Source organism: Chiloscyllium punctatum, chromosome 7 (genome assembly GCF_047496795.1).
Source record: "Chiloscyllium punctatum isolate Juve2018m chromosome 7, sChiPun1.3, whole genome shotgun sequence".
Taxonomy (NCBI): Eukaryota; Metazoa; Chordata; class Chondrichthyes; order Orectolobiformes; family Hemiscylliidae; genus Chiloscyllium; species Chiloscyllium punctatum.
Genome location: NC_092745.1, coordinates 102,824,399 through 102,848,507, shown reverse-complemented (window position 1 = coordinate 102,848,507; position 24,109 = coordinate 102,824,399). Strand labels below are relative to the sequence as shown.

At 42.5% G+C, this 24,109-nt stretch overlaps 1 protein-coding gene across 5 annotated transcripts in view; it reads right to left on the bottom strand.

Annotated features, from left to right (window-relative positions):
• Positions 1 to 23,860, bottom strand: part of LOC140479985 (monocarboxylate transporter 13-like) — a 32,994-nt gene extending 9,134 nt beyond the window's left edge. Inside the window, exons 1-4 of one of the 5 annotated variants that reach the window (XM_072574450.1) lie at positions 23,608 to 23,860; positions 10,713 to 10,814; positions 4,073 to 4,288; positions 2,441 to 2,707 (exon numbers count right to left, since the gene is read on the bottom strand). In XM_072574450.1, the coding sequence (XP_072430551.1) occupies positions 2,441 to 2,690 (250 nt within the window). In that variant the 5' untranslated portion in view covers positions 2,691 to 2,707; positions 4,073 to 4,288; positions 10,713 to 10,814; positions 23,608 to 23,860. Of the gene's footprint in view, positions 1 to 2,440; positions 2,727 to 4,072; positions 4,289 to 4,626; positions 4,654 to 4,717; positions 4,754 to 10,712; positions 10,815 to 23,607 lie in introns of those variants that run through there. The other 4 variants (XM_072574449.1, XM_072574452.1, XM_072574451.1 and 1 more) reach the window with 4 other exon arrangements.
• Between the last annotated feature and the right edge of the window lie 249 nt (positions 23,861 to 24,109).

Below are 24,109 nucleotides of genomic sequence, written 5' to 3'. Positions count from 1 at the left end.
GATTCCGTGTGGCTCTCACTCAAAACTGTAGCTCCAAGGTTTGCTCACACAACACTGATGTTCCTTAAGTGTGAATTTAAGGCCTATGCATTAAAAAGAACAGCAGCAGCATAAATGTGGAGTTGGCTGAATCGCAGAAGGATAGCAATAGCAAGCATTGGCTTTCCAAGTTCAAGGACAGTATATAGTGAAGTTCACCAGAGGTCAAGGACCACTGCTTTTCTTGACCTATTTTAAATAACCCTACGGAAGGTTGATCCAAAGGTAAGAGGCAGGGCATGTTAGCAAACTGGATCCAAAACTGGTTTACAAATAGAAGGCAAAAGGTGATGGTGGAGGATTGTTTTTGTAATTGGAAACTTGTGACTATTGGCACACCACAGGGATCGGTCTGGGATCTTTGCTGTTTGTTATGCACATTAATGACTTGGATGTAAATGTAGAAGGTATAATTAGTAAATTTGCATATGATATGAAAATTGAAGGACTTGTTATTAATGCAGAGGATGATCTTAGGCTAATATAATATTGATTAGATGATAAATTGGGCAGAGCGACTGCAGATGGAATTTAATCATGATAAGAATGAGATGAAGCATTTTGGGAAGTCTAATATACAATGAATGGTAGGTCCCCAGGGACTACTGAGGAACAAAGGCAGCTTGGTACACAAGTCCATAGATTCTTGAAGGTGTCAGGACAGGCAAGTAAGTTGTCAAAGATGACATATGGGATGAATAAAGGAACATGAAGTCTTGCTACAATGTTATAAAGCACAGGTTAGGCCACAGATGGAGTACCATGTGCAGTTCTGGTCATCACATTACTAGAAAGATGTGATTGCACTGGAGAGGGTGCAGAGAGATTCACCAAGAGGAGAGGTTGCCTGAGTTAGAAAGCCTCAGTTAAAAGGAGAGACTGGATAGGGATCCATTTTTTTCTTTCCCATGAGGCAGAGGGGGGTTCTCATTGAGGAATACAAAAGTATGAGTGGCATAAACAGAGGAGATTGTGTGAATCTCATACCCATGCCAGACATGTCTAAGACCAGAGAACATAAGGTTCACTAAGGAGCAAGTGGTTGAGAGGAGAGCTGAGGAAATGCTTTCTTTCTTAGAGGGTGGTAGAAATATGGAACGTGCTGCCTGACTGGGTGGTGGAGCCAGGTATTCTCAATATTTAAGAAGCATCTGGACAAGCACTTAAAATGCCAGGGGATAGTGGGCTATGGATCAAGTGCAGGTAAATGGGATTAATGTATTTTGGTGTTTGCTGATCAGCACAGAAATGGTGGACTGATTAACCAGTTTCTAAGTGCATGACTCTACAGCCTAGAATTAAGTGTGCAGGCACAATTTTAACATTTGCAAAAGACACAGAACTTGGAAAGTGAACTGTGAGAATGATAAATATACAAGACAACACTGATGGGCTTCAGCCAGAGGCTGATGAATCTGTGGAACTCATGGCCTCAGAGGGCTGTGAAGGCAAAGTGTATTTTTAAGACAGAGATAGACAAGTTCTGGATTAGTCGGGGAATCGCATTGAGAAACACATCAGCCACGATCAAATTTGGACATTCAATGGGCCAAATGGCCTAATTATACTCCTATTGCTTATGATGGAATGAGGCAAAGGAAAAATAAAATGTAATGCAGAGAATTCGGTTTGGATTTTGATAGGAAAGGCTACCTAAAATAAAGAGGACAATTCTAAAAAGGGTGTAGGAACTGAGCGATCTGACCTACACTTATGTTTGATATTGGCAGAGCAGACTGAGAAAGATAATAAAGCACACCCTGTACTTTGTGCCAATATTTATGGAATGCAATTGCAAAGAAGTTATGGTGAAACATTACAAAACACTAGGGGCTTGGCCTTATCCGGAGTATTGACATCATACTTTAGAAAGGATCTAAAGGCATTGCAGAAGGTGCAGAGAGGTCTAAGTGGGTGATTACTGCGAGCTTCAGGCATGTAGATAAATTGGAGAGCTTGGAATTGTTCTCTTTGTGGAAGATGGTTGATAGGAGATTTGACAGAGATGCTCCAAACCATTAGGGCAGAGAGTAGATGTGGTGAAACTGTTACAAGTTGAAGGACTTAGAAAAGAAGATGCTGATTTAAAATGTTAGGCAACAGAGACCCTTCCTTGGGTCACACAACCCAAAAACATTAACTCGGATTCCTCTCAACAGATGCTGCCAGACCTGCTGAGTCTTGCCAGCAATTTTTGTTTTTGTTTCTGTTTCTGATTTCCAGCATCTGCAATTCTTTTAGTTGTCTCACAGAGAACTGGCACAGAAACAACAGTCTGAATAACCGCTTTCTTCGACAGAACTAAGAAGAGTGGTTATATGGACAATGAAATGTGGCTGATCCAGGAGGTGAGGGTTGTATGTGGGAAGTTATATTATCAAGAACAGTGACTGATACTTACAACACACATGAAACACAGCCACAGTGATTGCAGTGATCCAGGAAACCTTAAAAGCAAGTGTATCAAAGTATTCTTGAATGTCAAGAAAAAAGATTCCAAACGTTTTCACAAAGGATGTCGACAGTCCAGTTATTACAAAGCAAGATGCTAATATAACCCATCCATAGCCACCATCTGTATATTTTGGAGTGTGAGGATTGTTAACAGGCTTCTGTACAGCAGAGTTAGCAGCTCCGAGCTTTTTTGACATTGTGGCTTGCTTTGAATCTAATAAAATAAAAGACATTTGTAAGGTAATTATTCAGTTTTGTTGAATTGGCTTTGCTGAAATACCGAACAAAACTCATTTTTCTGTTAGCTGCTAACAGATGTACTGCTCATCTTGTAGGTTTTTACTGATTTTTAACAGGCACTGTTTTGCTTTTATTTCAATTACATAATAATCATCTGGACTTTCAGAGACGTAACTATCATATTATGCTACTTGACAAATTTACACATGTTCCCTGGGGTTGGAAAGTTTAAATAGTTTTGCTGCTTCTTCGTTGTAAGTTGAATGTAAAAACTCTGTATGCTGCTGAAGAACATCCTCCTTCCATTTTGCCAAGTAGCTGTGCAACATTTAAATCTTTAAAAGCCCTGTTCAGATGCCGAGCAGAGTGTGGCGCAACAGCTAGTTATTCGGAAAATAATTGGTTTTAATGACTATCCACTTTCCTGCCTTTTCCTATAACCCTCGACTCCCCAGCTGATCAAGAATCTATCTTCCAAGTGTAGAAATCCATGAATCATATCAGCAACAGTTTAATTAAGCTACACATTCTAAAACTACTAGTCTTTCATAAATATACTGAACGGTTAAGTCTAACATGCTCTTAACTTTAAATAGTTAAAAATCACAACACCAGTTATAGTCCAACAGGTTTATTTGGAAACACTAGCTTTCAGATGAAGGAGCAGTGCTCCAAAAGCTAGTGCTTCCAAATACACTTGTTGGATTATAACCCCACTGGTGTTGTGTGATTTTTAACTTTGCCCACCCCAATCCAACACCAGCTCCTCCACATCATAACTTTAAATAATCATTGTTGTGTCACCATAGTCTTACCAGACCATAGGGGCTGCTCTCTACTTATTAGAGAGAAGTGACTGGTGGTGATTTAACCTGAGGGCCACCAGATCTCAGGCGAGGGAAGAGGTTGAGAAGGACAGGCCTTCATTATCACCTCAAACCGGTGATGGGAATTGAAGCCATGCTGTTGGTATCACACTGATCTGCAAACTAACGATCCACCCAACTGAGCTAAACTAATTCCCAAATAGTCATTGCATTGCAGTATCCAGTCACCTTACCTACCTGTTGTTATCAGTCACTCAAATTGAAATGGTTGTCTAGTTCAAGCAGAGTGTCTATGTTGCAGGAAAGATTGGTTGTGACAAGGTTCGAGACAGCCTGAAAATGTGAAATCTCTTCTAACCAAACCAATGAAGTGTTTTTTTCAAGTGGCACTATTGCAATGTAGGAATGATAGCAGCCAATCTAGATGTAACAAAGGCCCACAGACAATAGCAAAACAAATAACCAAATCTCTAATGTTCTAATGCTGTGGACTGAAGAATTGAAGGACTGACCAGCATAGCAGAAGAAGTTTCCTTGCTCTTCTCAAAACAAGATCATGCAATCGCTTACATCCAACGGAGGCTGCAGACAAGGTTTAATGTCTTTTCTTGAAGATGGTAGCGCTGAATGAAACAATTCCTTAATAGTGGAGTGTCAGCCTTGAGCGTTAGTCGGAGTCAAGAGTCATCACTGTTAAACTGAAGGTGACACCAGTTTTGTTCATGTCACTGGAACAAACATAAAAGAAAAATAGTTACAAATTACATTCTACACTTCCTATATACAGGCTCTGTTCAAAGCCTGTTCAATATCCTTGAATGGGTTTCACACACCATTTTCAAAAGCCCACACAATATAAACGAGCCCTGTGTCAAGACAGGAAAATTCAACCTTTTTCTAAAACTTAGTTCTGGAACCTTCTCGGGCTATAAAAAAATTCTCAGATGAAGGGACAGATCCTCTCGATCTATCCTATCACATTTCCTCAGAATTTTATATATTTCTATAGAATAGTATATCATTCTAGAAACTCAAATGAACACAGACATTTTCCTCATAAAACAACCTGTTCTTTCCAGAAATCAGTGGACTGAACCTCCTCTGAAATGCCTTCAGTGTGAAGTGCATCCCTTCATAGGCAACAACCTGTTCAATACCTGTTGAGTCTGTCTAATGTGCGTACTACTCATGAACAACATTCAGCAGAAACCTCTCAAACTGGTAGGAAACAGGAAATGAGAGATGGAGGTAATGGGTGGAGCATAGAACAAATCACAAGAAAATTATACTGTGTTTACTAACAGGTAACAGCTCCTGGTACTATACTGATAATGAATCGATACCGCACCCTGATACTGCTTTCAAACCAGATTCATTAGTGTAATCTACCACAGCACTTTAATAATATTTTCCCATTGTTAGCAGCACCATCAACTGTTCATAGTTGCCATAATTGGGTGAGAACATCAAACATTCGCCTGAAGCCAGATACAAATGTCATTAAATGTCTATTTTAGAGTCAAATCATTTCAATAAACACCGCCACAGTACAATTTCTTTTTACAAGCTGCAGAAATATATTGTGGCTATAAACTGTAATAGTTACGTGGCACCTACCCAGCTCTATACAGGCCTGTGTAACAGCACCACCTTTTGTTGTCCTGTACTATCCCTTCATGGTTAATGTAATTGATAACCAGCACTATAGAAATAATTGCTGCCTAACAGAAAGATTGCATCACAATGCTAGTTAAGCCTGTTCCAGCATTGATTGCATTGTATATGCTAGAAACTTTGATTCCACTAAAGTTCATTAACCAATCCGTTTCATCCTAAATATATTCAATTAATCAGATCCTGGGAAAGAAAATCTCAAATTTCACAAACTTCTGAGAGAGGAAATTCTTCCAATTGCTGGGTTGGATATTTGAGGTGAGAAATCAGGCATCAGTCCATTCCCATCACTGGGTGGGTGGGTAGGTAGGAGACTGGACTTGGGGGCTACTACCTCCTGAAGCAGTCCTAACCCAATCCTGAAAGGGGTTCATGCATGAGAGCCAAGTTCAAAGGCCTACCACTACTTAGGAGTCATAGATTCATAAAACTGTACAGCGTGGAAACAAGTCTTTCGGTCCAACTTGTCCATGCTAACCAGATATCCTAAATTAATCTGGTCCCATTTGCCAGCATTTATCCTATATCCCTCTAAACCTTTCTTATTCATATAAACATTCAGATGCCTTTGAAATGTTGTAATAATGTTTGCCTCCATCACTTCCTCTGGCAATTCATTCCATACATGTACCACCCTCTGTGAAAAGGTTGCCCCCTTGAGTCCCTTTTAAATCTTTGTCCCCTAACCTCTAGTTTTGGATTCCCCCACCCCAAACAAAATACTTTGGCTAATCACCCTCATGATTTTATAAAAGCTCTATTTAGTCATCCCTCAGCCTCCATCACTCCAGGGAAAAGAGCCCCAGCCTATTCAGCCTCTCCCTATAGCTCAAGCCCTCAAACCCTGGTAGCATCCTTGTAAATCTTTTCAAACCTTTTCAAGTTTCACAACATCCTTCCTATAGCAGGGTGACCAGAATTGGATCCAGCATTCCAAAAGTGACCTAACCAATGTCCTGTAAAGCTACATGACATCCCAGCCTCTATATTCAATGCGCCGACATATAAAAGCAAGCATAAAAATGGCTGCCTTCACTATCCTGTCTACCTGGGAGTCATCTTTCAAAGAGCTATGAACCTGCTCTTCAAGGTCTCTTTGGTCAGCAACACTCCCCAGGAGCTTACTATTAAGTGTATAAGGCTTGCCCTGATTTGCTTTTCCAAAACGCAAATAGACTGGAGAGTGGACCACTCCCCCGCTTGATAGGATCTGTAAACCCTGGCCAAGTAATGCCAGCTCTCTGACTTATGCCTATTCATTTCCCCATCTGCCATGCAGACTGACTGTTTCAGAGCCCCTGGTCAGACCATGGCCCACTCCCTGGACTGCAGAAAATGAACCTCCAGACCAAGATTTGCAATTGGACATCCAACTGAGACCGATGTCCTGGAATGGACTGAAATGGTAGACTTCCTTGACTTACCAGAACCAGAGCCAGAGCCTCTCTGTCTGATGAATTCCCTGGAGGGACCCATCTATGAATATTCCACTTTGAGTCGGTTACATGGTTGCTAGCTTGCTGCATATGCACTGTGTTTGCCACATAAGCTGCTGGAACGTGGACCAGGATGTGAGAATGACACATTACACCACTGTGGCCAGATACGTACTCTCTAGACAGAGGACTGCTCAACAGCAAAGCAAGATGCCCGGCTGTATGACTGCAACATCTGGCATGGCCAGTCAAGGCTTATCAGCAAGAAGATATGTGCTAACTCAGCCAGCAAAAGGCTATGAGGTGTACTAAAATCCAGTCTCTTTACACAAAGTGTTCCCACTGCAGTGCAGGTCTGTACTTCCACAGTGCAATGTGTTGCATAGAAGAAGTGCTAGAATGGTCATTTTGGGTGGTGGATGGCAGTTGCAAATGTCCATAGAGCTGGTGCCTGTGACTCACGCTTTGAGATGTTGAAGGGGCTGATGAAGGGCTTATGTCTGAACTATTGATTCTCCTGCTCCTTGGATGCTGCCTGACCTGCTATACTTTCCCAGCACCACACTCTTGACTCTGATCTCCCGCATCTGCAATCCTCACTTTCTCCTAGTGGAGGTGTTGGTGGCCAGTCTTGGAGCAAGTAGTGAGCTGAATCTGCCAGGGACACACTCTGGTTTTGTTGTCAATATTTTAAATCGATACATGCACATGCTCTTTGCGAAAGAGTTCCAACTTTTTACTACTTTTCCTTTTGTTCCAAAGCACTTTATTTGTAAAATGTGAGACAGTCCATTACAAAATATTTCAGGCTAAAACCTACAGTTAAGTGCAATAAAAATTCAACTTGTAAGCAGACAGCACGTTCTACTCTTAGGTGGCTCATTTCAATTATAATACACTTGATAGTTAGAGTTATATTCAATGTCAGGCATATAGTCTGAGGGGTTCCTAACCTTTCTATAATAGTGAATTCCACAGATTCACTACTCTTTGAGTGAAGAAGTCCTCTCTTATCTCAGTCCCAAATGGCTTACACCATATCCCAAGACTGCAATCAAGGGAAAACATCCTTCACGCACATAGCTGATAAGCAATCATCTCCCACAGTTCTGCTCTCACCCTTTCTCTTTCCTCCCACAACGATAGGGATCTACTCGTCCTCAATTACCATCACACCAACCTCCACATCCAAAGTATTGTAAATCACCCTTCCCCTCGTCTCCAACAGGATACCACAACCAGACATGTTTTGCATTCCCCCATTCCCCTTCCCTTCCATGGTCAGCCTTCTGCAGGGACTGCTCCCTCCGGGACACCTTGGTCCACTCCTCTTCCATTCCCAACACCTCCCTACACCCCCACGACACCTTCTCATGCAATTACCAAAGATATAACACTTGCCCCTTTACTTCCTTCCTCCTCACTACCCAAGGCTCCACACACACCTTCCAGATGAAGCAGCAACTATACTTCACTCAATCTAGTCCACTATATTCGCTGTTCACAATGTTATCTCCTCCACACAGGGGAGATAAAACAAAGGTTGGACAACTGCTCTGCAGAACATCTACATTCTCTCTGCAAAAATGACCCCAAGATTTCAGTTGCTTACTACTCAATTTTGTTGGTTTTTATTTTTGTTGTCACCTGTACTCAAGTGCAAAGGTGCAGGAGTACAATGAAAACTGACAACAGACCATGTTCCTGTGCCAACGTTTCTCTCTTGGGCCTGCTGCATGTCCCAGCTAGCTGTAGCACAAGCTCAAAATGTGACATAATCTTTTCCGCGTAGGAACCCTGCAACCCCTTGGATTCAATATGGAAGTTCAATAGAGCTTGATTCCATCTTCCTTTTATTTAAACCACCCCACACCTAATCCTGTTATGATCTGAGTTGCTTTCAGCACAGTGACCCATTCTCTGCTCCCCTCAGCTCTCATTATCACACATTCAGCTTCTCCTCAGTCATGGCCGACCATTCATATCCCCATCGTTTGCCTCTTTCATATCTCTCTCCGTGGACTCCATCTATCTGTACATTTCTCCCTTCCCCCTCCCTCCCCCAACCCTCCAACCTAGTCTGCAGCAATAAATACTACCTCTTCCAAGCTGCTATCAGTTCTAATGAAGAGTCACCAGACTCTGCTTTTAACCCACAGATGCTGGCAGACCAGCTGAGTTTCACCAGCAATTTTTGTTTTTGTTCCAGATTTCCAGCAGCTGCAGTTCTTTGTTTGAATTTTGCACAGTTTTATCAGACCCTCTCTCATCTTTCTGAATTCTAGTGAATGCAGGCATGATCAAACCAATCTCTCCTCATACGACAGTTCCACTAAGCTCCCTTGCACTGTCTTAGTAGGGAGACCAAAACTGCATGCAATATTCAACATGTGGTCTTACCAATGCACTGTGTAACTCCAGTAAGACATCACTACCTCTGAACTCCAGCCCTCTTGCAATGAAGGCTAATATATCATTTACCATCTCAAATTATTATTGCACCTGCCTGTCTACTTACATTAACTGTTGTTCAAGGACAATTCGATCCCTTTTATACATTCACATTTCCCAATACAGCACAATTTAAATAATACTCTTCCTTTCTGTATTCACATCAAAATATTTTTAACCACGTAGTGCTGCACCTGCCATGTGTTTATCTGCTCACTCAAATTATCTAAGCCACTTTGAAACCTCCTTACTTTCTCCTTTCAGTTCACAATCCCATCCAATTTTACATCAGCAGCAAACTTGGAAACTTTGCATTTGATTCCCTCACTCAGGTCTATAATTACATATCATGAACAGCTGAGGCTCAAGTTGTGATTTTTGCTGTACCTCACTCATCACTGCCTACTACTAGGAAAAAGACTCATCTATTCCCACCCTGTTTCCTGTCTGTCAACCAATTCTTGAACCAAATCATATGCTTTAACTTTCCCCACTAGCCATTATAAAGGAAGCTTATAAAAAGCCTTCCGAAAATACAAATACATCACATCAACTGGTTCTTCCTTGTCTATTTCACCAGCTATATCCTCAAAGAACTCTAGAAGATCTAAGCATGATTTGTCTTTCATAAAGCCAAGGTGGCTTTGTACAATGCCATTAATGCTTTCCAAGTGCTCTGTTATCATTTTATTAATATAATAGACTCTGGTATTTTCCTCCTACTGATGAAATATTTCCCAATTGTGACTCTGTGGCAGCTGAGGTTTAGTATATCACTTAGTATGTAGTGCTGGACCTTAGAATGAGCCTGCAACACTTAGTCTAGGACAATGACTCTATGACAATTCCTATACAAAAAGAATGTTGTGAAACTTGAAAGGGTTCAGAAAAGATTTACAAGAATGTTGCCATGATTGGAGGATTTGGGTTATAGGGAGAGGCTGAATAAGGTGGGATTACTTTCCCTGGAACACTGAAGGCTAATGGGTGACCACATAGAAGTTTATAAAATCATGAGGGCCATGGATAGGGTGAATAACCAATGTCTTTTTCCCAGGGTAGGGGAGTCCAAAACTAGACAGCATAGGTTTAAGGTGACAGGGGAAAGATTTAAAAGGGACCTTAGGGGCAACTTTTTCATGAAGAGGGTGGTGCACGTATGTAATGAGCTGCCAGGGGTGGTGGAGGCTGGTACAATTACAACATTGAAAAGGCATCTGGATGAGTATATGAATAGAAAGGGTTTACAGGAATATGGTCCAAATGCTGGCAAATGGTACTAGATCAGTTTAGGATATCTACTCAGTACGGATGAGTTGGACCAAAGGGCCTCTTTCTGTGCTGTACAATTGTATGACAACCTTTTGCAATGGAAGAATAGCACATTTCAATCAAATCAAAGAATATTTACTGTGTTGGTGGATTGCCAATGCAGTCTTTCGGTGGAAAGATGAGGTGGACAATGATCCCTTCCTCACCAGAGATAGCTGTTTGCTTGAACAAATAGTAACTATTGAAAGACTGGCCAAGTGGACATGATGTAAGGCGAGGCTCTCTGTTCCAGGACTACTCGTGCTTTGAGACATCGTACCTAACAATCATATTGCAGTTCTATCAGTAGGAGAAAATGACACGGTCCTTCGAAGATCATCAGCAACCAGCACATCAATGTTAATGGTTGAAACGTGGAGATCTGAAAAAGGATAATTACAATGATGCAGAAGAATTAATGTTAGCCTAGGGGGTATATCTAGAAAATAACATTTTAAGCAACAGCAGTTCTGAATCTCCTTAGCCTCAGGTGCATAAACCACAAATATATGGACAAGGATGAAGAAACAGGAACTAGACCCAGCTATATTCAGGGCAGTGCTTTTTGCTTATAGTGAAGTTCTCCCAAAGGTTAAGACGGGCACATGTTGGCGGGATTGGACGTCTCTGAGAATGTGACAAGATTTTCAGGACCAGTAAGCATGCTTCAGGCTGTGAACTACAGATTACATTAATCCATCTGAGGTTGTGAAATGCATTTATGAATATAAAGCTTTCTTTTCTTAGTTCTTTGTTTCCAAGTGCTTCAATAACTCTAACAATACTTTGATTAAAATCGCTTACCAATGAAGTTATGAATTACCCCACCAAAGAAACTAATGATACACACCATTGTAGAAAACTTCAAGGACTTGACTATTCTTCAATATGTTCAAAATGCTCATTGCATTGCCATTCTCTTGAACACAAATTGCACTAGAATTCTCTGACCTCATTACACTATACCCAATCATAAAAATAAGTGATAAGTGACATTTTGGGCATAAGCCCTTCATTAGGAATGTTGATGAACATTCTGATGAAGGGCTTATGCCCGAAACGTCGATGCACCTGTTCCTCGGATGCTGCCTGACATGCTGTGCTTTTCCAGCACCGCACTCACAACTCTGTGCTTCAGCATCTGCAGTCCTCCTAAATCATTAAAATAAGTCAACATTAACAATTCAACCCCCAAAAAAATGGCAAACTCACACCACATATTCTTTTTTCAAAAGATGAATGTCAGAAATTCAACTCCAAAAACAATACTTTACACATGTTCAGGACGTATCTTCAGGAACCTGTGCTAAGGTTTTTAATTCATTGAAAAAATAGAATGTGCGAATATTGGATATTTATCAACATAAGCAAATATACACAATAAGTTGTAGATCATTCTAGCTCTTGAACCTGCTCTGTCATTCAATAAGATCATGGCTCATCTGTCTGAGTTTCAAACCACACATTCTTACCTGTCCCCAATAACCTTGCATTCCATTTCCTACCAAAAATCTGCCCACCTTTGTCTTAAAAGGTAATCAATGACCTCCACAGCCTTGAGCCAGAGGTCCAAACTTGCACAACCCTCACAACGAAACTCTTTCCCTATCTCCGATCCAAAAGGAAAACCCCTAATTTTAAAACCGTGGCCTTCCCCCAGCTTTGGATTGACAAAGACGAAGCGTCCTTTGCAGGTCTCCCCTTCTCAAGATCTTACACACTTCAATTGAGCCAACCTGATCAAGTCAAGGATTTGAAATGAAGACAGGAAATGTTGGATGTATTCAGCAGGTTAGGCAGCAACTGGGTCAGCATTTCACCTTGGGAGTAAATGCGACACCAAAGGAGAAAAATTATACAATTATAAAACTTAACTACACATTTACATTTGCATTGTAGGGCTGTCGATGGGATTGGTAGTGAAGATATCCCCCTTGTTAACTCGGAGGCTTGTAATGATGCCCACCAATCAAATCTGCACAGTTGCTAAGTGCAGATTGTCATCCATTGACCTCATTTTGATCTCTTCATCCAGGCTGGGAAAACTGAGGCCAGGGAGTGCTCCATAAAACTGCTTCCCATTAATAACTTGTGTGGCATATTTATTTTGTACCGAACACTTGCAACTTGTGGTTGAAGTTAAAAATCACAATATCAGGTTATAGTCCAACAGGTTTATTTTGAAGTACTAGCTTTTGGAGTGCTACTCCTTCATCAGGTAGCTATGGAGCAGGATCATAAGACACAGAATTTATAGTAAAAGATCACAGTGTCATGCAACTGATATGATACATGGAACAAACCTAGACTCCTATTAAGTCTTTCATCTTTTAGAATGGGCTGCAGGTTTTGATTCATTAATATGTAAATCTCAGAACTTCATTCAAGTCACATTCTCAAGATAACATAAGGTTTTATTAAAAACAGGTAACCTCTCAGCTCAGACAATGCATTAAAGGTGAAGTTAGAGACTGTCTGTATCCCAATCTTTAGTCAAGCTGGTTCTATTCCCAAAGAAGGAATTCATAAAATGCCACATGGACTGACTGCCTGCACACAACCTGCAGGAGGTGCCAAACCAAAGCTAATTTGATCATAATGTTTCCCAGGGACAATCACTGAGAATTCAACATTTGTTAAATTATTGAAATGTCTTTTTTAAAATGCAAGAATTTAAAATGATTTAAAAGTTGATCATTTTTAAAAGGTTTAAGTGTCAAGGGGCTTTATAAGCTTATTTAAAATGATGATAGAACACAGCTATATTTAAGCTGTGATAATAAAAGGGTGTATCTTCAGCTGGTAACAACCTCCTTCAACCGGAAGAGATTGAGGTCCTTAGCAGGGTCTCAATTTCTGCCCCACCACCAAAACAGATGCCACTGGTCTTGCAGCAGACACTGTGGAATTCAGCAGATGAATGAGACTCTGGGAATTCTTTCAAGATGCCAGTAGTGATCCCAATGAGCCCACGGAGGAACTAGAACAGTCATCACTGGAGCGACCAAAGAAGGTGTCAACTTGAACCCCACCGGAGGGCCGCTGCCCTGGGCTTGACATGTACGTTCAAATCGTCATGAAATATATAAATGCCAGATTCATTAGCCGCACCCACAGGGTAGAGCAAAACATCACCTGATCACAATGCAATGCCATCCATAACATTGTCATCAAACCAGCAGATAAAGTAGGAGCCATCAGCATTCAGAACAGATCGGACCACTGCAAGGAAGTGTACCGACAACAACCCGGAACACTACATGCAACTATCAGCCCATCCAACCCAAGAACACACCCATGAACTAAACACATTGATTAGCACTTTGGATCCAGTCCTTCAGAGTTCCCTGAGTGCCCGCATTCCACATACTTCTAAAGTTAGCGACTTCTACTGTCTTCCGAAGATACACAAAGCAACACACCAGAACACCCCATCATATCAGGTAATGGGGGCCTCTGTGAGAACCTCTCTTTATCACAATGAACGTTTCAGCACTCTACACCAGCATCCCCCATAATGACGGCATCACGGCAACAGCCTCAGTACCCAACACTACAGGTGACCACATTGCACGAAATACACGCGCGCGCACACACACACACACACACAGACAGACAGACACACTCCTACAGACCCATACACTCACACAGACCCTCTTTCATAAGCTCACACATACACTCCCACACACACCCTCTCACCGACTTATACCCCTTTACAGACACAGACACAGATACTCACAACTCCCCCACCCCCCGACACACAAGTTTGCGGGGTGAATTTGTACTTGCAGAATTGCATTTTACTTTGCTTAAAAACTGCATGAATCCATGTAAGATTCTGTAAATCTGCTTTTTTTAGATTAGGATCAGTCAAACAGCCTCACACAGGGCGCCTCACACCTTCGATACATTATCTGGGCTGACATGACACCAATTGGTAAAGTTCACTTGAGAATGTAACTTTGAAGAAAGGTTTTGCAACTTACATATGAAAAGAACTGAAACCAACGTGGTCATTCTAAAAGATGAGACACTTAACAAACAATCCAAGTCCTTTTCAATATATAATTTCAGTTACATCACACTGTAAACCTTTGCTATAAACTCTGTGTCTTACGACCTTATACTCCACAACCACCTGACGAAGGAGCAGCGCTCCAAAAGCTAGTGCTTCCAAAATAAAACTGTTGTACTATAACCTGGTGCTGTGTGATTTTTAAACTTTGTACACCCCAGTCCAATACCAGCATGTCCAAATCTTGTTTATACTGGATTAGTGGTGTTGGAAGAGCACAGCAGTTCAGGCAGCATCCAACTGCTGTGCTCTTCCAGCACCACTAATCCAGTATTTGCTTTCCAGCATCTGCAGTCATTGTTTTTACCTCAAATCTTGTTTATGTCTGGGGTCATACTAGGACTGGGCGGGGGCACTGGTCTGATGCGGGCCTGCACACTGTGACCCAGTGGGCTCACTTGACTTCCAGCCTGATGAAGGGCTTTTGCCCGAAACGTCGATTTCGTTGCTCCTCGCATGCTGCCTGAACTGCTGTGCTCTTCCAGCACCACTAATCCAGAATTCCAGCTTCAAAACCTGCGGCAGCCATTGCTCCAAGAAGCTGACAAGCGGGCCTTCCTCCTCCTGCTCAGGAAGCCCCACCAAATGGATATTCTCCCGGCGACCTCAATTTTTGGGTCATCGACCTCATCCTCCAAAGCTCCGTACCTGCCATTTCAAGGCCTGGAGCCGACCCGCCGAGGATCCTGCCGCGGCCTGTTGCCCCCCCCCCCCAACGACACACGCCCGAGGCTCTGGATCTCCTGGTCATGCCTCGGAGATCAATTCAAGCCTGGCCCGGGTCCCCTCCATTGACGAATCAATCACCTCACGAACTCCGAGATCAGGGTCTGCTCCACAGGGGAGTCCCCCGGGCAATCGCGGAGGCTGATGGTGCGTCTGATGTTGTGAGGTGGGGGAGTTCCCTTCCCTTTGGTCATTCCTTAATAATTTCAAACTAATACTAGAAAATTCTAGGGGTCAAAAAAAGTTATTTCCAGCACATTATGTAGGGGTGGGGTGTCCCACATTGTCTGGGTGCTGGTGCAGAGCTCAGCAAGGCAAACTTAATGGGTTGCCACCATCTTGAATCTCCCAGAGACGTATGTCTGAGGCCTCTATAAGGCTCTGGTCAGACAACATTTGGTCATAGAGATGTACAGCACGGAAACAGACCCTTCAGTCCAACTCGCCCATACTGACCAGATATCCCAACCTAATCTAGTTCTATTTGCTAGTACTTGGCTCATATCCCTCTAAAACCTTCCTATTCAATTGCCCATCCAGATGCCTATTAAATGCTGTAATTGAACCATCCTCCACCTCTTGTGCTAGCAGCACATTCCACACATGCACCACCCTTTGTGTGAAAAAGTTGCCCCTTAGGTCCCTTTTATATCTTTCCCCTCTTGCCCTAAACCTATGCCCTCTATTTCTGGACTCCCCCACTCCAGGTGGCACAGTGGTCAGCACTGCTGCCTCACAGCGCCAGGGACCCAGGTTCCATTCCAGCCTCGGACGACTGTATGAAGTTTGCACATTCTCCCAGTGTCTGCGTGGGTTTCCTCCAACTGATCCGGTTTTCACCCACAATCCAAAGATGTGCAGGCTAGGTGAATTGGCCAAGCTAAATTGCACAGTGTTCAGGGATGTGTAGGTTAGGTGCATTACTCAGGGGTAAATATAGAATAATAGGGTAGGGGAATAGGTCTGGGTGGGTTACTCTTCGGAGTGTCGGTGTGGACTTGATGGGCCTAATGGTCTGTTTCCACAGTGTAGGGATTCTACGTGTGATGTCTGAGGAGTCTGGGTCTATATGTGATGGAGTTTAGAAGGATAAGGGTGGATCTAATTGAAACTTACAGAATAGTGAATGGCCTGGACTGAGTAGACGCTGGGAAAGTTTTTTCCATTGGTAGGAGAGACTAGGACCTGAGGGCACAGCCTTCGAGTAAAGGGAAGACCTTTTAGAACAGAGATAAGGAGAAACTTCAGCTAAAGAGTGGTGAATCTATGGAATTCACTGCCACAGAAGGCTGTGGAGGCCAAGTCATTCGGTATGTTTAAGACTGAGATAGATAGGTTCTTGATTATCAAGGGTTACAGGGAGAAAGCAGGAGAACGAGGTTGAGAAATTTATCAGCCATGATTGAATGGTGGAGCATACCTGATGGGCTGAATGGCCTAATTTCTGCTCCTGTGTCTTATGGTCTTATAGTCAAACACCCCTCCCACCCTGGATATACTTTATTCCACCAACTTGTATGCCTTGTTCTATCACCCTACAATCTGTATATCTTTCTTCATTATGATCTGCCTGGATGGCATGCAAAATTTTTCACTGTACTTAGGTACATGTGACAACAATAAATCAAATTAAATTCTGTCAGGACACAGCACACGAAACCTTGCCCCCAACATTCCTGCCCGCCTGCCCCCCCCCCCCAAAACCAGGTCCAACACCACTCCCCCCGTCCAACTCTGCCTCCCCCCCCCAAGCACGATCCAGAATTGGCTTACTGATAGGAGTCAAAGGGCGGTGGTGGAAGGCAGCTTGTGAAACTCAAAGCTGGTGTCCACAGGGATTGTTGCAGGGATGTTGGTCCCGTCTAAACAATATAGATGAGAATGTTTTGGGGTTTTATTTTGGGGGAGTATTAGTGGTTAGGGAGAAGAGAGGATAAGTACATTGGTGGATGATACAAATATTGGCCAGGTGCTTAATAGTTAGGACAAAGGTCTTAGGTTACAGGAAGGTGTAGTTGGGTATGCATGATGGGCAGATCAGCAGCATTTAATCCTGAAAAGTGAGAGCTGATGCATTTTGGAAGAAGGGACAAGGCAAGAACGTACTCACAAAATGGCAGGACACCAACAAGCTCTGAAGAAAGGAGAAACCGTATGTGCTTGTTCACAGATCCACAAAGGACAAGTTAATAGAGTAGTTAAAAAGGCATACTGCACATTTGCCTTTCTCAGTCATGGCAATGGAACATAAGAGCAGGAAGGTTATGTTGAAGGTGTACAAAACTTTGATTATGCTACAGCTGAAGTACTGTGTGCAGTTCTGGTCACCACACTATAGAAGGATGTGATTGCACTGGAGGAAATACAGAGGACCTTTCAGGATGTTACCTGGATTGCTGCAATTTTGTTACGAGGTTAGGCTAGATAGGCTCAGTTTGAATTCATTCATAGAATCCCTATAGTGTGGGAACAAACCCTTCAGCCCAGCGAGTCCACACCAACCCTCCAAAGAGCAACCCACTCAGACCCACTCCTCCATCCTACCATTCTACATTGCCCCTGATTAATGCACCTAACCTACACATCCCTGAAGACTATGGGCAATTTAGCACGGCCAATTCACCTGACCTGCACATCTTTGGAACTGTGGAAGGAAACCGGTGCACCCAGAGGCAACCCACACAGACACGGGGAGACTTATGCAAACTCCACAGACAGTTGCCCGAGGCTGGAATCGATTTCGGGTTCCTGGTGCTGTGAGGCAGCAGCGCTAACCACTGAGCCACCGTGCCACATTGCTTTCTTTAGAACAAAGATGGCCGACGGGGTGAACTGATAGAGGTGTACAAGACTGAGGGGTGTCAGCAGACTAGATAGAAAGCAGCTGTTCCCCATAGTTGAAGGATCAATAATGAGGGGACATCATTTTAAGGTGAAGGGCAGGAGGTTGGGAGGGGCTTTGAGGAAAACATATTTTACCCAGAGGGCGGTGGGAGTCTGGAAGGCACTGCCTTGGAGGGTAGTTGAGACGGAAAACCTCAACTTTTTAAAATACTTGGATGAGCACTTGAAATGTCTAACATTCAAGGCTATGGGCCATGTGCTGGAAAGTGGGATTAGTGCAGACTTAATAGGCTAAATAGCCTCTTCTATGCTGTATGACTCTGAGCATGAAACCTGTGGACTCTGCTGCTAGCACAACATTACATCTTATATGAAATACTGGGGATCAAGTATCAGCCTCGACAGTTCACAAAATCCTCTATAGGTGAACATTTTCCCAAACATATCCCTTGCACATCCACCCACATACCATGCATCTCACTAAAGCCAGTAACTCAATCTGTAAGGAAGGACAAATTAAATGCTTGCTTGTTTGCAAGTGCTTGAACTACAACTAGTGATGAAAGGAGGATTTTATGGGGTGCTGAGATGTAGGTTCTTTAACCATCTGATGGAGGATATATAATAGTGGTTTTTACAAAATGAGCTCACTATTTGAACACACAACACACCATGAGGTTCATTCAAACCAATGCAGTTGGAATTCCCTCTCTTGTTCACTTGGCTTGTGGAGACTCGTGTAGCCAGGACATGACAGTTCTCCCAGCCTACTCCTGGTTTTGATTGGCTTTCAAAAATCGAACGAGAAACAAAACACAAATTATATACGAAATAGTAATCACTCTGTGAACCTGGACTTGTAAACCTAAACTTTATGCAAATACTGTCAGCTAAAGCACGCAAGATAACACTTTTCACTGTACCTCAGTAAACGTGACAGTAATAAATCGAATATGTTAAGATTGTATACCAGGCTCCACCTCAAAAACAAACTGATTCCATTCAATGTTCGGATGTTCATACATAGCAGCAAAGTGACCTTAGCTCTGAACTAATGGAAAACAAGCGCCATAAATCTGAAAATTAGAATCTTGGATTTCTCCTGACTTTGATTTGTAGAATACAGGCAGTTCACATTGTTTAGCTGTGCAGAAGATTACGTAAACTTCTTGCATAATGTTAAACATTAGATCCCCCCGCCAGCCAACTCTGTTAAGTTCAATTTAATCATAGCAAAGAAAATGTTTACACCCTGCTGTCTGTACATTTTTATTTTTAAAGTGTTGAGAGATACCACACACTTTCTCTGGGCATAACAAGCCAGGCAGCAGCAGCAGAAGCCTCAACACTAAAACCATCAACAATTTCTGCTCGTCGGCCTGGAGGGAAGCTATAGACAGCAACCTGAACTCCCTCAAACAGGAGATTTGAAGGAAAAAATATCTAAACAAAAAAAAAATCTAACATTCTCAGGTTTGAGAAGCTTGCTCAATTAATAGGAGAGTGAATAAGAATCTTTGAAATCTTTTATCAGCAATTAGGACATTATCAACTCCCTGATCTCATGAGTTGAATTTGTTTTTAATTTTTCATGGGATAGGGGCATCGCTGGCTAGGCCAGCATTAATTGTCTATCCCTAATTGCCCAGTTAAGAGCCAACCACATTGCTTTGGGTCTGGAATCACATGTAGGCCAGACAAGGTAAGGATGCCAGTTTCCTTCCAAAAGAACATTAGAGAATCAGATGGGTTTTTCCAACAAAAAATATTTAAGGTCATCATTAGACTTTTAATTCCAGATTTCCACTGCATTCAAATTCCACCATCCGCTGTGACAGGATTTGAAATCCCAGAACATTATCTGGATCTCTGGATTAACTGTCCAGCAATAATACCACTAGGCCTTCCCCTCATTACATTTTTTAAAAAGTTAATATACACACAAAATGATTTCAACACATCTTATCAAACTGCAAAAAGATGCAAACCTATTGCTTAGGAGCACTCTGTTCAGACACTCAATTCCAGTGAAATATCACCCTGTCTTTACTTTAAAAAGTATTATTCAACTGATGAAGTCACGAGCACTGCCTTTCAATGACTTTAAGGCAAAGTTGCCAGAAACGGGTCTCTCTATTTCTCCAAAAGACCCAGAGAGATAGGTTAACTCACTGACCATTTATCACTGAGCTTGGAGAAAAGATCAGGGATATTTCCAGTCTTTCGACTTGTGACAGTTAAACTAGTTTCTTTCCAGCTCGGAAGGCCCAGAAAATACTGAAACTAAACTGCCCTTCTACTGGTATAGACCCTTTCCTTCTTCAGAATGGAATCTGACTGTGTTCCCTTGCCTCTCTTTCTGTAGGTCATAAAAAACTAAGATAGTAAAACTTCAGCAATAACCTCACTGGGCAGCTTAAATCAGATATGTGACTGGAAATGCTGTTTTGAACTCACTGTTCAAAATGAACTATTTTAAAAAAAAAGTCATCTTCACAGAACTAAAACCAAAACTCCATTTAACTCTATCTTAGAATCAAAGTTCCCCAGTCATAAAATTTCATTACACGTCCCCCACTTACCTGAAACAACACTCATTTGTCTCTGTCCTTCCCTCCTGATACAGCAGTTAGCTCTGTGGGCTGAATGGCTGGTTTGCAACGCAGAGTGCTGCCAACAGCATGGGTTACATTCACACACTGACTGAGGTTACTATGAAGGATTCTCCTTCTCAGCCTCTCCCCTCGCTTGAAGCATGCTGACCCTCTGGTTAAATCATTGCCGCCGAGTCGTTCTCCTTAATGAGAGAACAGCCCTATGGGCCACTAGGACTCGTGCAATTTTAACTTTGTTTTACCTTCCCTCCCTACACATGACAGTAGTAACATGAGCTTGACAGGGACCCTCCTCGCCTCAAACAACTAGAGGATGGTCAACCCAAGAGGTCAGCAGCCTGTTTCCACTGCAGATGGCAGTGAAGGGGAGCACCATCGGAAACTAATGAAGAAAGCACACAAAACAGACTTGGAGTTCACTAGTGTAAGATTTTAAAAGTGTTAAATGCAAATCTACATTGTGTGTTTTTCAATGAATCTATGACATGTCCACCAGTAAGTATGAGTGTCTCAGTCACTGAGGAAGATGTACCATACTGAGTGGAACAAAAGCCATCTGGTTAAGTAAGGCAAAGCTTCCATGGGTTATGGGGAGAAGACAGGAAAATGGGGGTGAGGAGCATATCAGCCATGATCGAATGGCAGAGTAAACTCAATGAGCCAAACGGCCTAATTCTGCTCCTATATATCTTATGAACTTCTGAACCTCTATCATGATGCCTGACACTGCCACTGTGAATAGAGGTTTTAAACAGATCCAGCATCTGAAGCCTGGACATCCACGAGGTATTGTGGGCCATTAACATAAGCAATATTGTATTCAACCGCAGGACTCTATTCTACATTATAATCAACCCTGGTACAACAATCGTGCAAGAGGCCACACCAGAATCAACATCAGGTATATCTAGACATGAAGTATCATAGGAAAGTACAACACAGGACTACGTGTGTGTCAGACAGAAGAAGCAGTGTGAATTAGACAGAGCCAAGTGATCCCACAACCAAGAGATCCAAGCTCCGCATCTATTCATGAATAGTACTGGAAAATTAAATAACTAAAACTAATATCAGCATCCTCATCGATGAACAGCCCAGCAAACAAACAAGGCTAAATGAAGCATATGCAAGCATCTTCAGTCTGAAGTGCTGAGTGAATGAAACCATCTTGGTTTCCTCCTAAGATCCCCAGTCTCACAGATGCCACTCTTCAGGCAACTCAATTCACTCCACAATAATACCAATTAGCACTGGATACTGCAAAAACTATCGACACCAACCACATTTCAGCAATAGTACAAATGACTTATTCTTCAGAACTGGCAGGACTGTCAACATCTGGGGAAACCAATGACCAGAAGCTGAACTGGGCCAGTGATATAAATAATGTGGCTACAAGAAGGTCAGAGGGTAATAATTCAGTAATGAGCACTTACTTCCTGTCTCCACTATGCTTGTCCGCTATCTGCGAGGCACAAATCAAGAGTGTGATGGAGATCTCCTCACTTGTCTGGGTGGGTGAAGATACACCACTCAAGAAGCTCAATGTCATCCAAGACAAAGCCCCCATTTGATTACACCCGTCCATTATCTTCATCAATCACTCCCTTCACTCTGACATACAGTAGCAGCAGTACATACTATCTACAAAATGTACTGCAACAACACTCCACAAGGAAAAACCTGATAAGACTTCCAAACAACACATTATGGTCTGCGTCATCTCGCATGAGTTGTAATTTTGGGTTCAGGTCATTTCGAGTAGAATTGTAGTAGTTCTTTTTAACCAACCTGTTTGGACACGTTATGAAACACCTTAGCAGCAGGTGGGACTTGAACCTCGACCTTCTGGCCAAGAGAACATAAGAACCAGGAGCAGGAGTAGGCCGTCTGGCCCTTCGAGCCTGCTCTGCCATTCAATAAGATCATGGCTGATCTTTTCATGGCCTAAGGTCTACTTATCCACCCTCGCACTATAACCCTTAATTCCTTTACTGTTCAAAAAAAAGTCAGAGCATGCACCACAATAACAAATCATCTTACATACTTTGAGATGAACACCAGACATTCATTTCCCCAAGATTTCTCTGACAGCACCTTCCAAACCTGTACACTCCACTAAACTGGAAGTGCAGCTGAACACCACCTGTAGGCTCCCTTTCTAATTCACACGCTACTCTGACTTGGAACTATATCGCCATTCTTTCAGTATGGCTGTGTCAAAATCTTGGAAAATCCCCTCTGAGAACAGATGCACTGCACAGGTTCAAGGCAGCAGCTCAGACCACCTTCTGCTGAGCAACTAGAGATTGGGCGATAAATACTGGCACGGTCACCCATGCCCACATTTCATAAATAGTCTTTTTAAACAAAGTGGTAGAATAAAAATGGCTTTCCATTGCTAGTAGCTTGGACAAAGGTTTCTAATTAATCTCCCCCGTCTCTCTGTTCAGCCCAGAGAGGATACAGACCCCATGGTCTGTTATATCTCTGTATCTCGTTGATTCATTTCCTCAGCCTACATCCTGTGTACACACACATTCTCTCTCTGACTCAGTCCTCTCCGTTCTTGACCACTCTCTGGGTTATATACAGATTCGGGTATCTGTGTCTGTCTCTCTTTCTCTCTCTCTGAGAGTATGACCAACATCTGCAGGGCGTGGTTTTAAATTCAAGCTGTTTGTAATCAAACAAGAAAATACTCCACTGAGCTGGTTCTCCAAGATTCGCTCACTCTTCAATCTCTCTAACATTTCAACCCCAGTGAAGCAAGCATTTTGTTCCTGCACTAAAAAGATCTTTCAAAAAAAAATCAGGCGGGTAATTGTAAAAGTGCCAAATTCTAGCGGCCCGAACGAATTCAGTTAAAGCTTGCTTTTATTTCTCGTCCGAATCTCAACAGCACAGCGCCTTACCAGCTTGAAAATTCCTTATCATTTCACATGGCGTTGACACAATGATTTCTTTGCTGAATTTAGTCAGCTTCAGGAGAGAAAAAAACAAGTCACACGACCCACTCCCTTCCCTCCCCTCTCATAGCTTTCCCTGCCTCTGCATATCACATTTCCTGCTGAAGGTTAGTGCTGAAGCGGTTTCCAGCATTATCTCAGACAGATAGTAACAACTGGCTGTGTGAAGACGTTCATCATTCTTGCCTAATTCTTGTCAGGGTTCAGCTGGAACATTGCGTGCAGTTCCGAGTGCTACATGTATTGGACAGTGCCTGAAAGAGGTCTGCAAGAGTGAGAAATTTCTGCTGTGAGGATAGATTAGAGAAGTAGGGACAGACTGAAAAGAGATTGGATTGACGTTGTTAAAATCACTAAGGGGTCTGCACAGAGAATAAGAAAGTAAATGTTCTCACTTTTAAGAGATCGTCTACATTTAAGGGGAGAAAGTGAGTACTGCAGATGCTGG